The 16,776-nt window shown below is 39.9% G+C and overlaps 1 protein-coding gene across 8 annotated transcripts in view; it reads right to left on the reverse strand.

Moving 5' to 3' along the window:
* PDE1C (phosphodiesterase 1C, calmodulin-dependent 70kDa) overlaps positions 1-16,776 on the reverse strand; it is a 465,170-nt gene that overhangs the window by 17,155 nt on the left and 431,239 nt on the right. For 6 of the 8 annotated variants that reach the window (XM_012720871.1, XM_004676840.2, XM_012720876.1 and 3 more), the window contains one exon: positions 1,715-1,783. In XM_012720871.1, coding sequence (XP_012576325.1) covers positions 1,715-1,783 — 69 coding nt within the window. Of the gene's footprint in view, positions 1-1,714; positions 1,784-14,206; positions 14,790-16,776 lie in introns of those variants that run through there. The other 2 variants (XM_012720875.1, XM_004676841.2) reach the window with 2 other exon arrangements.

Consider the following 16,776-nt stretch of genomic DNA (forward strand, 5'->3'; position numbering starts at 1 on the left):
TCTCCTAGATGAGCTTGAAGGACTGCAAAGAGAAATGAGTCAAGGAAACAAAAGGTGAATACATCTCAGGGACATGGGGGAGAGGCAAGAGAGTTTAGGTAGACACTGACTCTGGCTGTTATAGGGCTGGGAAGCCAAGAAGCTGAGGTTGAAGAAACAGACATTGATTACATTTCATCTAATCTAAAATGTCAATGACTTTGAAAAGTTAAATATTATTTTATGTACAACCTAGAAAAATTGCTGGTAATTAAATTATGATAAAGCACCGTTGATTGCAAACATTCCTATTTCAGAAGGGCGAAAGTGGAAGGGTGCCTTTCAGAATGGATAAAATATGGCAATTTCAGAAAGAAGAAATGTAAAGGATTAATTAATGTTAGAAAGCAGATTTTTTAAAAGATAAAATAAATGCCAACCTATGCAGATATAATGTTTCTTATTGTGTTAACTTATTAAGCTTGGCATCAGCAAGAGAAGAGTGAAATGGCAAAGTCGTCACTCATTGTATAAAATAATACTACCTTTTCAGAAATTACTTTGATAATAATGTCAAAGAGTATGAACCTAAGTATGTACATATTCTTTGATTCAGTAATTTTACTACAGAAATCTATCCTAACTTCATACATATGGCCTAGAAGATTTATGTACAAGAATATAAGGTTAATTATAAAAATAAAAATGCTAACTACTTAAATGTCAAATTATTAATGATCAATTTATGTCAAATTAATAGAAATTGTGTCATAATCATATGAAATGCTAGTCAGAAAAAGAAAGAAAGAAGGAAATGCTAGTCAATGAACTATTTTTAATTTATTTAATAACATGGAGGGAATCTCATATTGTAATAGTAAATTTTAAAAGAAAGGAAACAAAAACTCCATGTAGAATAAAACCTGGGGAAGACAATTTAGTAGAGACTGGAAAGATATGTAATACTGGTGTGCTCTGGATGGTATATTGGCAAAAGCTTTCCTTCTAATAATTTTATTATATTTTCCGTTTTCTGGAATGCTCCTATTAACCTTTATTACCCCTCCTCAAATAGGCATGTCTTTCTAAGTCTACTTATAAACATGAAATTGTAGTAGACAATGTTCCCTTGTATACAGACATAATGACCACGATATGGCTCTCATATGAAACAGTGATCAAGCTCAAAATTCTCTAATAAATATTAGATGGGATTCAATACAGTTCACATATACAGATGACTTCCATATTTCTCAACAGCACAGGCTGATTAGCTACTGACACCAATCTCTGTGTCAGTATATATATGTATGTACTGTATATGCTGTGTATTTACAGGGATTCCTAGCTGCAGAGATGAGGAAACAGAAGCTCATGAAGCTGAGTAAGCATGGTGAACTCACGCAATTTGAACATGGCAAAGCCAGAGCTGAACCCAAGTCTGTCTCCCATCAAAACCTCACATTCCTTCCCCTGCACCATCAGTTTCTCAAAGAAATGCTTCCATAGCATGTCCAGATGAACATCAAGAAAGAACACAAACAAAGGTGAACCAACTAGAATACAGCATGTCCTTCCCTGGAGGAACCTCAGACAAAGCTCTCTGATAAGAGGTTGCAGTGGAAAAGTAATCATATGCTCAGCTAGCATATGATTATGCTACACTCAATTCCTGAGAAACCAGCCATTTTACTCTCTGGATCACTAGGATTATGATGCAATACAGTTTACCCACCTGGCAAAGTCAGGCGACCTGTGGAGCTTGTGCTTGGTGCTGGTGAGCCATGAGAACGCTTCTTTGTGCCTGTAAGAGGAAAAAGAGGATAAGGGAAGGTAGCATTGTGAATACACTCCTGAGACAGGTAGTTATCAAATGTTATTTCAAACATTATCAAATGACCTGGAAGTGAGGGTCTGAAAACAATGTTTAGAAGAAAGTTGGGTGAGTGGTGGGGCCCGCCTGTACACCAGGGTCAGGGAAGTCAGGAGCACAGCTTTCACCTGTGTGCACCTGGGTGCACCTGTGTGCACATGACCCTTCTGGTCTTCTGGTGGGCAGGTTGCTATGTTGGGACCCACCCTGGGTATGCTGACTATGAGGACCAAGAGGGAGGTTAAGCATGCAGTGGTCTGAGCACCGTGGCAGAGAGGAGCTTGGCATCGGTTTGTAAATCTCCCTGCCCCCAGGTGATTCTATGTGTTTCCAGGACGGAGAATTACTGTCGTAGAAGTAGTTCCTCTGAACAGGTGTCACCTTGACATCATGTTACTGTTCCTATTGTTGTTAGTGTTATTAACATTTATTTGTAGTGGTAGTGTTCATTGTATTAGTAGCAATAATAAAAATAAAAAACAGTAAGTTAACCAAAATGCCTCAGACCCATCCAAACCATTACTTTGCATGAGGTTAAGAGCAGCAATGTCGGAGGATTTTAGGCCTCACAGATGTTCTGAATGTAAGAGGTGGCGAGGAAATTAGGGGGTCCAAACCTGACTGTATTGGTGCTTCCGAGTCCCCTGAGGAGATTTTCCTAAGTGTGTCTCACAGGTACTCTCCTGAGCCTACTAAAGCAGAATCTCTGGGGACGGAGCCAGGAGTTTGCAGTTTGGTAAGTTTCCCAGGCGAATGCAATGGTTAACATTCTAATGAGGTGTCCCAGACATGCAGATTTACCCAAAGTGAGAGTGGGTGTCAGTCCACAAACCCTGGGTGCCAGTCACTCTGGATCCCACACAAGAATGGTGGGTGCGAGTGTGGGACAGGTCAGTCCCAGTCTTGAATTAGAGGACGCAAATCCACAACTTTGATCTTTGGGTGATCTCCCAGAAAGTCACTGGTGGCCGACCCATCCATCTCCACTGTGGGGCGACCTGGAGAGTTTATTCTTCCAGCCACAATACTTTGTATTTGTCTTGTCTGCCCTGGGAGAGGGTCTCTCAACAGCAGCACTATGGCATCTGCAGTACCTAATTCCTTATGGCAGAGACTATCCTGTGCACAGCAGAGAGTTCAGCAGCATTCCTGCCCTCTGCCACGGCTGTCATGGACACCGCCCCTTCCTAAGGCTCAGACAGGCTGTCCAGACAGCAACCATTCCCCCCAAAAGCACCATTTTCCTCAGCTGAAATCACCACTTCGGGATGGACATCAAGCTCAGGGTATTTTGCTCAGAGGGGCAGGTCACAATTTGGCTCGATCCTTAGGAACAGTCACTGTCATGCACCAAACTATCACTAATGCCCTAGGTACCATGTTACCCAGTAATGTACTATTTTTTTTCTCCCTAAGCAAGAACGCACAATCAAATGCACATTGTCTTTTTTTGCTGCTGACTCTGATGATCAAATAATTCCTATTTTATAGAATTTGGAAGCAAAGGAAATGTAAGTCATTGGCACAAAGTGGCTTTGTGTTGGAACACAAAATCCTTCAGAGTTAAAGCTACAGAATCTTTTCCCAATGCCTCCTGTTGTTTTTGATCAACCCATTAGCCAGATTTCCTTCACATGCAGTCTTCCTAAAATTTCCAAAGGATAAGAAAAATTGGCAATAATTATTTTACCAAAAAGGAAAAACAAGACCAGATTTCCAGGCCTTCCCAAGTACTAGTGAGCCAGCATTTCTGGAAGGGACTGAGAGTTTCACAGGTGGGCCAGGTGTCTGTGGAAAACTTGCAAAACTTTGTGTGATACATTTTCCTTCTTGTCTAACTATTGGAAAATATGGCACCCTCTCTCTCTCTGGATACTCCAGAGATAACTGTAAGGACACCAACACTACCCCTTGAAAATTTGCAAGGCACTCAATGGCTACAGGCTTTCAATAGAAACACTTATTATTTTATAGGAATGCTTGGTGCAAGATTTTACAGATGATTTAGGAGGATCTCCCAAAAGCTTACAGTGTGATGATGTTCTCTCAGGGAAGCTTTTCATTCCCTCGGTATCTTCTTTTCAGACACTGAGTGGGATCAGATTCACTGGGGGCCTTCAGTCACTGGGAAAGCTAAACTAATAGCCCTCCTGGAAAATGCTGTTTGTTTTTTTTTTTCTTGTACTTGATGACATCCCTCTGTACCAGGAAAGGGGAGAAACCATCGATGCTTCTCCTGATCATGAGTCATGCACAGGTAGCAGGCAGAGATGCATAAAATAAAGCTGTTTGAGAAATCTCCAGAACACGAGGCAGCAGCGTGGGCTGTCAGGGATGGATTAGGTTCTGAATCAGCTTCCTGCAGGCTCCCTGGAGTGGTACTCCTGGAGTAAGTTCTCACTGAGTGGTCACCTACCAGTTACTCAGTCCCCTTCGTGGGATGAATACTCAACTTATCTAAGTTTCATTTTCTGAAATCTGTTACCCCTCCCTTGCTCTCTTTCCCAGGAAAACACCTGAAACTGAGCACCCAACCCCCCCATTCCTACAGTTGGCCTGGGGACACAGCTCCCTCTGGGATTTAATGGAGAAGCCTACTCAGGGATGTTGCATCTTTGGTGACTCAGAATTTACTGTCAGTGGTTTTCAACCCTCACTATACATCAGGATCACGTAGGAAGTTTAAGGGAAATATGCTGATGCCAGGACCCTCGTTTTAGAGGCAGTACAGAGGCTGTGATGGCCTCTGGGCACTTTTTCTGCAGCTTTAAGAGAGAAACATCCTATGTGGTGGCCCCTATAAAAGAATTTCTTTACCTTCAGCCATCAGGGAGGCATCCTGTCTTCTGAATAACTGATATGCTTTATTTTCCTGGATGATAGGACATGTTTATTTTCCATTTTTATTTTGGTTTCCAGGAAACTTGGATCCAGTTTATGACAATGTTGTGGTCTGGGAGGCCTCTTTCGCCTGTGAGTCTACGTACTAATGCTTACCCTGGGGGTGCACTACCTACATGGGCTCTCCTTTCTGCCACTGATTTTATTTCGCTTTCTTAATTTTTTTTTTTAAAGATTTATTTATTTGTTCATACAGAACTGGGGTACAGGCCAGAGTCTCAGGGGCGGTGAGAGGCTTCACCAGAGACAGAGCGGGGAGCAGAACAGGCAGATCGACGAAGTACACTGCTGAGGGGAGCAGCGGGCGGGCCAGGAGAGGTCTGCCACGCCATGTGGTCACCTCCGGGGCAGGCGGGAATCGAACTCATGCGGAAGCGGCTTTAGATTCTCAATGCTATGCTTTAACCCGCTGCGCCACCAGGGAGGGCCCGCTTTCTTAATTTTTAAAATACAAATTGATTATATTATGTTTTAGAATTCTGAACTATTACATAAGTGATTTCGGTAAAAGGGAACAGATGAATAAGTAGTTACATCAGTGCTGATCTTGCTAAGCTTCATTTTCCTCCTTTATAAATATATTAAAAACATTAATTATTGTGAAGATCAAGTAAGAGTAGGCAGGTAAAGTGTTTAGCAAACTGCAATGAAATAAGTTTGTCATTAACTTAAATTGAGAGGTTTGCATTGTATTTATGGGCACGTGCAAAGTAGTCAATATATCATCTTCGGGAGATGGGCATTTTAAGGTCAGGTATTGCATTGTCGTCGACCAGGGCACGTGACTTTTCAAAGCGCAAACAACCCTATCAGTCAGTGCAGGGCAGAAATGTCATCACTGCAGCTTGTGTGACTGGAAGTATCTTTTGACAAATGAATAGCTTTCAGATATTTCAAATTAATGTCCTTGGTTGGTTCAGCTAAAGGGCAACGAATCCTATTCATCAGGAGTCTGGAGAAGAAGTAGACAGTGATGGAAGTGACAACCAAGGCTGCCCTGCTGGGGGCAAATCCACACACGTCAGACTCAGGACATGAGGTTGCATTAAACACCGGTGATTTTCAGCTTGACCTCAAACAGTCTCCCTTCTACAAAATAGGGTTAGCAAAGCCAAGTCCACGCCTGGTGATTTAAGAGCTTCTGAGAGCAAGTGTCACCATTAGTAATGATCCAACAATAGCCTGCTGTGATCACACAACTGCCTCCCACAGGGCAGAGGTGGGTGCTGCAAGACACAGGGAGAAGTTTCTGTCAACCTACTGGGCACTTTCAACCTCTTTTATTTAGTGTACTGTGAAGTCTGCCTTTATGATACTCACAAATCTCTGATTCTGACTTTTTTTTAATGTTAGCCCCCTTCTAAAAAAAAGATTTATTTATTTATGCATACAGAACTGGGGTACAGACCAGAGGCTCAGGGGCAGTGAAAGAATTCACCAGAGACAGAGTGAGGAGCAGAACAGGCAGATCGAGAAAGTATATTGCTGAGGGGGGCAGCGGGCGGATCAGGAGAGATCTGCTGCGCCATGTGGGTCACCTCCCAGGCTGGGGATCGAACTTGCACTGAAGTGGCTGTGGCTAGCTTGCAGTGCTGTGTCCTAACCCATTGAGCCATCAGGGAGGGCCTGATCCTGACTTTTAAATACATCTACCAACATCTTTACTATGTTGCAGTGGAACAACAACAGAGGATAATTGATTGTTGCCTGATGCTTCTAATCAAACAGTCATTTTTGCCTCTTTATAGTCTTTAAAAAAAAAAGAGCATGGAAAGAAACCCAAGTTCTGCTCAGGGCTATGGAAATGTCCAAAGAGCTCGGAGGGCTTCTAATCTGACTGTAATTCCCTCAGAGTTGTGTTCCAGTGGTGTTAGGTAAGCGTTGCATACTGAGAATGTTTAATAACATCCATCCTCCACAATACAACCACCACCAGTACCATGCTTGCTTTTGTATGACCTGATCTCTATTCATCACAAGGAACAATCACCAAAAATACAAGTTATTTAGGTATTATAAGACTATCTACATTTTAAATATGGCTGCTTCACCATTTGAATATGCTTTGGAAATGAGTATACAAAGGAGGCATCTGAAACTGTTCATGACCTTTGGTCAAACTTGTATACCTAGAAAGCTGTCCAGTGGAGAGATTCAGAAATGCAACAAAGTCTTGTAAACAAAGAACTCCATTTCTATGCTAATTTAAAAAATAAATAACAGCATGAAAGCTAACTGTCCAAGAGTAGTCAGGCAGTTAAGTAAAATATGCTAGAGCCATAGAATGAAATATAATGTTGCTATATTAAGAAAGACAATGCTCACCCCCCAATATTATATGAAAAACCATAGTACATAATTAAATATACTGTATAAGGCCATGACTGTGTGGAAACACACAGCAAGAGACCATAAGGAAATACAGTAGAGAACTGACAATGACTAGCCATTGGATCTTACACAAGATTATAATTTTATTATGCTACTCTGTATTTTTTAGAATCAGTAAATTCTATTTCTGCTTTCAAAAAAGAAGAAATGTAGGACAAATATGGCAGCACTGAAGAAAATCACACCCTGCTGTCAGAGTAACAACCCAGTTGAATTACTACACAGGAACAATAAAAGTGGCCAGATGAGAGGGTGGTGTTTGTGTAATACATATTACCACCACTAGGGGAGTCATTCTCAAAAGCTGCTGGCTGGAGGAGTAAGGGTAGGTGCCATGGTGCCATGATCCCATTTGTTCACAATCATGGGTGGTGACTATTTCCTGATCAGGCTCCTTGTATTTGTGGCTGGAGGGAAAAAAAAAAAAAAAAAAAAAAAAGAACGTCCAGGTAGACCCAAAAGAAGGAGGAAGAAATAAAGTTTGGACTTGACAAGTTAGCATCAGAGGACTGTAAAACCATTATCATCATATCCAAAATATGGAACACCTGGAAGCTAGCCCAATCTGAGACTGCTGACATTTCCTATGCCTCCTTGGAGTTTCTGATAATCTATTCACCTCATTCCTCCTACTCATTAAAGATTATATGAGATGTGAGACACTGTGTATCTTCCAGCACGTAGGCACTGGTACCTTTGTGTCATGTGGCAGTGGAGGAATACAAGAGACAGATGGTTGACTGAGTTTGGCCAGTCACTTATCTAGGATAGAACACAGAGAACAATGAAAAACACTAAAAAAAAAAAAAAAAACTTTTTCATTTTTCAAAATCCAACTTAGAGGTTAACTCATTGCTTTTATTTGGTAATCAGAAGAACATACAAGATGTATTCATTATTAGATGCTGGAGGGAAATTATACATTGAGGAAATGTCAGCCTCATCTGTGCAAATAAGATTTACAAGAAACACATCTTTAATTTATTGAGAGCAGTTTAGCATATTGTTTTACATGAATCCTTATGCTTTATTTTTGCACTTGGAGATAGGAGGCTATGGCATTTGAATAGTTTTAGTACAAACCAGCATCTCAGGAAACAAAACTCTCTTCTTCAGACCCTATGGTCATTCTCTAACTTGATGATACACAAATGCAAGTTGCAAACTGCATTTTTATCTGCTAGGAGCATAGTTCACATCGTGGAAGTACATTCTATCACTGCTATAAAACACAGACAAGTCCATTTTAACATCTTCCTTTTGGAAGAATATTCTCAGAACACAGCCAAAAATATCTTCCTTATTTCTCCAAAGAACTAATTATTTGGCATGATTTGAATGGAAGTTTGGGGATTTGGTTCTGCTTGCTCCTTCTTTTAGTCTTGTTACGCATTCTTGATATTAATCCTGACATCTCCCACAAGTTCAGTTGAACAGCAACAAAATCTAAGGCTCAGAAGATGAGCTGAGTTATCCATTCACATGTTACTTATTAAGAGGCTCTCTAGACCCACTGAGAGGGCACAGCATTCTATGGAGAAAAGCCCTAGGGCAGAAATAATAGTGCTCTACACCAAAGGAGGATAAGGAGGCCGCTATCAGCTCAGAGTGACTCACCTGCTCTGGGTGATGGGCCTCCCCTGAGAGTTCCCCCTGTCCTGCTTCTTCCTCAGTGTAACCCCTCCTGCCCACCTGCCCCCTGGCACCAAACAGTTCCTCATGTGTGTTATACTGGAACAAGCTGCTCTCACTTTTTCCTTATTATTTTTTGTTTTCATATGTTAAAATGATACTGCAAGCTAAGTGGCTTGCCTGGACAGAAGCAAAAGAAGGAATTTTTAAAGGGCAGGAAAATGAAGAAGAGGCAAAAGGTAAAAGAAAAGTTATGAAGAAGGGAGGAGACTCTTAAGCTGGGGTGGGGGGTGAGGAGTCTGGCTGTACAGTGGACACCAGCACTCATAAAAACCTAACTGAGTTCTACAAATGAAAATAGCAAATAGCAAATATTTAAAAAATTTTTACTGTGTATAAAATTGTATAAAAATATCAAAGCAAAAAAAATGGAAAGTGTATACTCTACAGTTCTAGCTCTAAGAGAGTTAGTGTCTTGATGATATACCTATGGCTGTGAATCTATACTATAAATTTTTACTACAAAGTTATGTATAGTTACGTATGACCATATTTCTCGACCATCACACATATACCCACTCAAAGACAAATACACTAGCACATAAATCCTTACTCCAAGCTAGACCATGACAGTAAAGCAAAGCATATACAATGATGTACCTCCAGAATAACCTATTTAAAAGCCACTCTGTAGTCACTGGGTTTATTTTGAAAAAGTTAACCTGCACTGTCACCTAAGAAATACTTCTGCAGGGCCGAATGCCAGCTCCCAGAGAGATACACGGTTTGAGGGGTCTTTTGTGATAACACTCTCTAGCCTGCTACAGTCAGCATTTGCTCCAGTTGATAGCAAGGATGACTCAGTGTGCCCCAAGTTAACTGGCAGGGTTCACGTAGCATCCCCATGTCCCTTGTTCAGGGGACAGCAAACTAAGCTGTGTCTAAGTTCATTTACTGAAGCCACCTCATCGCCAGCATCCATCCACTTTTGTGTGGGAACCAAAGCCAGAGTATGGACATTCATCTCAAATAATACCTGCTGATATTTAAGGAAAATTTGAGGTGGAGAAATGAGTTAAAATAACTGGAAATTAGTAATGTTAAAGTAGGCTTTCATGGATTGTCCAGTCCAGGACTTCACTGGGGCCTACTTTCTATTCCTCCTGGACTCAAACTCACCTATCAGCTGACCTCTGCCCAATGTCCAAACAGCTTCTATTAACATCTAATTTTCTTGTCACCTTTGTGCCCATCAGTGTTTTTGTTGAAAGGGATCCTCAAAAGCTGAAGTCTGATATTGGCAAGTAATGTACCTCTTGTTTCTCAAAGAGGTATTTCACAGAAATACTGTGATGTTCATTGTACAATTTTTCATGAAGTTCAATTTTTAAGAGATAATGAGGCCTTTAGTCAAGGATTACCCTTGATAAATTACAAGTATTACTTTCCATTTATTCACCCATAAAATCCAATGTAACATCATTATTGCAACATTATTTTCTCTAACTTCTAATTTTGCGGGGTTCAGCGCTATGCCAATCATAATACTGGTGGAGCAAAACCAGGCACTGATTCCCCACTCTGCATCCAGAGAATATACTATTTGCTCCAAGAGAGTGAATTCTGGATTTTGAAAGTCACAATTTATGTTATAAATAAATTCACTAGTATTTCCAATAGATTGGTGCTATCCACCCATCCCAAAAGCTGATTAATCCTGCCTTGGTTTTGGTTTTAGTTTTTCTTACATACAAGAGTCAAAGAGAAGTTTTTATTGTTTGTTTTTTCATAAACTTGGCTCTGACAAATTCCCCCAAACTACCTACAATTTCCCATCCCTTATGATAAGTTAGTTGAGTGACTCGGGTATGTCAATATACACTGAGAAGTAAGTTGTTAACAATATGTTTGGTTTATAGAAGATGCTAAGTAAATTTTCAGACAAGCTTGAAATTGGTTTGCACTGGCTAGAATGGGATTCAGGCGGATAATTCTGCACGTATTTCCTGAATTCTGACCCTACGAGGCACTGCAGTAGGCTAGCAGGGCTGTGTGGATCTCAAATTAGAATGAAGTTTCCCACTAGAAAGATTAAACATGTTTCCTGGACTCTTAAAATTTTCTTTATTCGATTTTTATTTGATTTTCTTTATTCAATTTGCCACCTACATGGACTTTAATCTCTCAATCTTCTCTATTTCTTTATAAGATTTTATTCTATTTTTCTTTTGTTTATCCCAATATTCCATGAGGAAAATTATGAAGTAATTTCTATCATGTCTTTGTTCAATTTTAAGAATAGAAGGAAACATTATATATTATCTATCTATTTCCGTGTATCTATCACCTGTCTATCTACTTACCTACTTACCAACCTACCTATCTATCTACTACTTACCTGCCTACCTACCAGTCTTATATCCATCTAAAGAAAAGTGCTCCATGATAGGAATAATATTAAAAGACTAGTATCCCTTCTCCCAAATGCGGATTACAATTTTGGTCTCTATTTTTAAGACTGCTCTATGTCTTATGTCCTGTGATAATTTTGCTCTTTACTTTTCATATTTAATGAACACATATTCCAGCTGGAAAAATATAATATGATGGCTTTAATTCCTGCACATGAAATGAACAGGTGCTAGACTGTGCTTGGCTCTCAAGTGTTTAGGCATCATTTTACTGTTTAAGTATATCATATCCTCAGTGGGATGTTGACCAATGTTTCCAATAGTTTTAAGAGCTCCAAGGATGAAATGGACAGTGGAAGAAAGTCCAGTTGATTTTAATGTGCTAGAAATTAGTTTATCTGTGCCATAAGTTATCAGGGCTCCTAACCTGAGAAAGGTTAGTATGAATAAAAGATGGACAAAGACCTCTCTATGGATGGGCTCTAGGACACTGAAATAAACAGCATCAACACAAGTTGGATATAGAGCTATTTGGTGACCCAGACTCAAGGGCTAACACCATTTGCCAGTTTCCACCAAAAGACACACAGAACTTGTGGTCTGTCAGCGGTAGGAAAGTCCCCCCTGCCAGTCAATTCTTAATCTAGAAATGCAAACTTTTGCTTTCTATGTGACAAGGTAACACAGAATTAAAATGCCAGTCTAAGCAATGGAAGGATGTGTGCCCAGTGTCACTTGCCTTGGAGAAATTGGCTGCGTTCTAAAAATGAAAACTGAGCTGGGACACTGGAAATATTTTGTCCTTCTAGGCAAGATTGACTTGAAGTCATGATATTAATGTATCAGCTCCAGTATAAATTCATAGCATAACAAATATATTGCTTTATACTCTTAAAAAATGGTTCTGCAATCAAAAAAGATAAACTCAAGCCTTTTGCAGCAATGTGGATGGAGCTGGAAGGGATCATGCTTAAGCCAGAAAGAAAAAGAAAAACACCGGATGGTTTCACTCAAAGCAGGAGCATAAAGGACCAGAGGAAAAAATAACAATGATGAATAACGATATACCAGAGGCATTTTACAGGGGTGGAGTGGGGAATGGGATTAAAAATGGGGGAGGGGGAAGTACAGGGGACTATGGTGATGGCACACAGGTGAACTCGTGATAGGAAGCCCACGGGGATTACAACTGAGATGGAAAAGGGCACAAAATGATGTAAAAAAAACTATTATATTAAAAAAGATGGTCTTGAGTTTCTTTCAGACCCTTCAAAACACTTGTTGAGGATTTAAAAATCTAAGTTACATGGAGTTTTCATTTTTCTGCATTAAGAAGGAAATGTATTTTTCCGCATTAAGAAGGAAATTAAGACATGAAAAAAAAAAGTCCACATAGAGTTCTACACTGAATGAAAGTCTTCCCATTCTTGTTTAGTTAATCAATGACTTAAAGCAAATGAAAAACAATTTCAACTTTATTGGTTCTAGAAAAAAATGGCTATAATCCTATTTCTCTCTTAAAAAACTGTTTAACGTTCCCTGTTGAAGTATAAAAGGGAAGTCTCAGGCTATTTTGACTGGCTATGAGATATAGAAGAGAAATGAGGTAAAAGGTTCAGGCTCCAAGATCAAGAACCGACATGCACTGGCTGTATTTCATTCCATACAAAACCACACCACCACAATGAACAGTTCACAAACTGAAGTCCATGGACTGGCTGCAGGCATAAGTATGTTTTCTGAAACCAATACAGTGTTTGTAAGTTTCTGAATGAGTTGCCAGTATGAAAAAATTTAGAGAAGGTTTATATAACATCCTAGATGTTATTATACTCATCCTGTTGCTGACTAGCAACTGCTCTAACACTCATCCTGTTGCTGACTAGCAACTGCTCCCTTCCTAAGCAGGCATTGCCTTGCTCCAATTCCTTACCATTCTGCTACTCCTACTGCCTCACAGACCATCATAATAATAGCGATCTCACATGGCTTACTTTACTCATTTATACGACCTGCTAGGTCCCGGATTTGAATTTGTGGCCACAATATTTACTGTGATCACAGTTCAGAAAGGGGGTTTGGGGAAAGAGAGTAACAGGAAAAAAACAAAACAAAACAAAACTTGTTATTATAAAGCAAAATGCAAAGCTGACCAATGCACCCTGCTCAAAGGTCCACATGCCACTGTACGATGTGTGTGACAGAATTCTTTAAATCATACTGTTGGAGAACATTTCAGCAAGGCAAAAGGTTTTACAGACCACATAGTTTCCTTTCTGTCTGAAGAAATACCGACACTGAATTAGTGATGAGATTTTTTTTTTTTAATATTTGTTTTTGTGCTCTTTTAGTAGAAAGTAAATCTGCAACTGGGAACACACATAAGAAAATCCTACCTCTCTTTCTTCCTATTATTAATTCCCTCTATCACCAACATAGTCACATGATTTACCTCTGGGAAGCACTCAATGATTCTTCTGTGATTTACCCCTGGGAAGAACTCAGTGATTCCAAACCACACCATTTACAGCCATACACTTATACTCCATGGGATTCCATTTTGGACTTGTTTGGAAGGGGAAGGATTTCATCTTTATTCTCTCTCAATACTACATCTACTATTCTTATTTTTTATTTGTGCTATTAATCACCTCCTACTGGTATTGCTAAATCTTGTTAAAATGAAAAGAATTTTCTGACCTATCTCCCTAGTACCAATAAAGTCAAACCACAGATGTCCAAAATAAGAGGACACGCCAGTGGTAAATGTTTCAGTAACCGCTTAGTTAGAGATGCTATCCAACAAAACAGGATTTTTCACCTTGGCCAAGGACGAAACATTCAGGTTTATACTGATGACTGCACAGATAAATACAACATTGAATAAAGATTCCTACAGGATCATCTTTAAAAAACAAAAATAATTTCATTATATACATATATATATCCACACACATATGTATATATGTGTATATGGTGTGTATATATATATATATGTAAAGGAATGCATACGAACAAATTTTTAAATCTGAAAGGAAACTGGAGAAAAAAAGAATGTTCCTGATTCAGGATAGGAACAATCAGAGACTGGAATCATCATCTTAGCTGTGATGAAGGCCAGCATAACTGTGTCCACTATCAGTAGCCCGTGCAAAAGTAACATTTCAACTAACAGCATTGATAGTAATAACACGGCATTTTCTGTGTGTGGCTTTTCAGGGCTCTCTCAGCATATCCAGGACGTCCATTCTCATCAGGCCAGGCAGTTGCCTTGAAAGTCAGGGCATTAGCAAATGATTCTGAGGAAGTCCCTTCATGTTTTATTTCTGTTTGTGCAAAAATCTCAAGTTGCTTGGTTTGCTCAGGGGGAATTCCCCAGAGATGTAAGAGCTCAAGCCAGCCCTAGGAGGATCAGCCCCTGGGAGGGGTGGCATGAGAGAAGGCCAAGTGAGGGGGCTTGTTTTTGAGAGTTGTACACCTTCCCCAGATACGAGTCTTTGTGGAAGAAGGAGAAGAAGGAGAATGAAGAAGCTCAGCTAAAATGATGCAAGACACTGGCAGCCTCTTTTATTGAATATGAGGTGTGTTTTACTCTTCTGAATCTGAAAAAAAGAAAAAGAAAAAGAAAAGTGTCAATGCTGCCTTTCCCCCCCTTCTCCACCCTCCAAATCTGAGGAGAAGAAAACCTGAAGGTTTAAAAAAAAGGGGGGGGGGTGAAATCAATTAAACATTTTGATACTAGTCATTGCTGACTCCTTTGTAACAAGATTCATTCTATTCATAAAGGGGAAAATCTCAGTGGAGAATCTGTTACATTTGATTCCTTGGTGAGCACTTCAAAATGATTATTGAACATGTATTGAGACACATTATTTTACAGTTGGGATGACAGTGAGGGTCATATCCAATTAACTGTTCCTCAGGGGTCAGTGGGATTGGAAGAATTAGATTCATCTAGTCCATCCCAACTGTTTCACACCTAAACAGTGTCCCTCTCTCAGAATTTTTGACCACTCTCAGAAGCTTCCCAATGAGATTTATAGTAAAATGCATCCCAACCTAAATAATTGTGCAGCTGGGTAAATCACTGGAACCTCTGGTGGACCCTCACTGAGGTGGTGGTAAAGAAAACAAAAACATGAATAGGACAAACCGATTTTCTTTTCACCTGGCATAACCTTGGCATAACCTTGGCACAACCATGTAATCTGAACGGGTATCAAGAGAATTTTTAAAAATCAATCACACAAACAAAATCCACTATGCTATTGTTTCCCATATTGTTTCACTGCTCATTCTGCAAGTCATGTGTCTTCTAATTAGAGACAGTTTCCTTGTCTTTGGGGCTCCCCAGGGAAAGGAGTCTAGTGGTCATCTACAAGATGTTAGGAGCTATTAGAGGACAAAGACATTTCCTGTTCATCTATAAAGATCAAGGTCTTTAAATAAGTCTAAATAAGTCTTAGTTGAAATTAGTCAGCATACCATTGGAGAGACAGGAGAGCCCTTTCTGATCTATTATCAACTGTCCAGACTCCTGCTGTTCCTCTTTCTTTGTTCTGGTCTTGTTATATGTTTACCCTCCATTAGTACCATTTGGCAGAGATAACAGAAAATAGAAAAACTTCTGACCTATCACTTCACACTAATACTAGAAGGATCAATGAAGGAAGTTGCCAGTTGTCTCACAGGAACTTGTCAATGAGAGGAAATGTGAAACAGAAGCTGAAATCACGGATTAGACGCTTTCCTGCACAGAAATTGCACGATAGGCCCCCCCTTTATTGTTCAGGCCCTGCCACTGTAAGCCTGGGATCATATGGAATGAGAGTCTTTTTAGAGGTTCATCACAGTACTAAGCACCATGAAAGATGTCCCCAGACTCTCAAATATAAAAACCAGTTTTGCTATGATGACATAGCTTGGCCTTTTTTTTTTTAAACAAACAACAACAATAAAAAAACAACTATAGTGGAAGCTAGGGACAGATGGAGATGGCTAACAAGGACTGCTGTTAAATGCAGTGAACCTTAAATAGCCATCTAAGACAGCAGCATAGAAATTATTTCATAAAGTCTGGATTTGCAGTGGCCTGCTGTCCAGAGAGCTGGGTTCGAGAAGTCCACCTAGGATCTTCATGGAACTCAAAGGCTCCTGATGAAGAGAGCTTTCTCTTATTCTAGTCATTGCGTATTAGTAAACAGTAGCACGTACCCTCTGGCTATGGCTCTCTTACAACCTCTTGTCAAGGCTGCTGTGTAAAGATTTGGTCAAGGGCTGACGGAGGGATAAGCAAAGGAAGCTCATGTGTTTATGCTGCAACTGCGTTCACTGTCATTTACAACTAGAACAAAAATAAAACAAGGGTGCATGTTCTGAAGTTCAGTGTGCTCTCAACCTTACAAACCCACACTTGCTCTAAAGTTACTTCTGTTTATGATCTCTTAGGCCAGTTGCCCTAAGGTAACCAGTATTATAATTTATCTGTAAGAGGATGATTCTCACCAGTCTGTAGACTGCTTGGGGACAGGGAAAACATCATTTATTTTTGTAAGTCTTTTTGCATGTACTACAATGCCTGCTACATGG

The sequence above is a fragment of the Condylura cristata genome, unplaced genomic scaffold, assembly GCF_000260355.1.
Source record: "Condylura cristata isolate star-nosed mole 26May11 unplaced genomic scaffold, ConCri1.0 scaffold00005, whole genome shotgun sequence".
Classification (NCBI taxonomy): domain Eukaryota; kingdom Metazoa; phylum Chordata; class Mammalia; order Eulipotyphla; family Talpidae; genus Condylura; species Condylura cristata.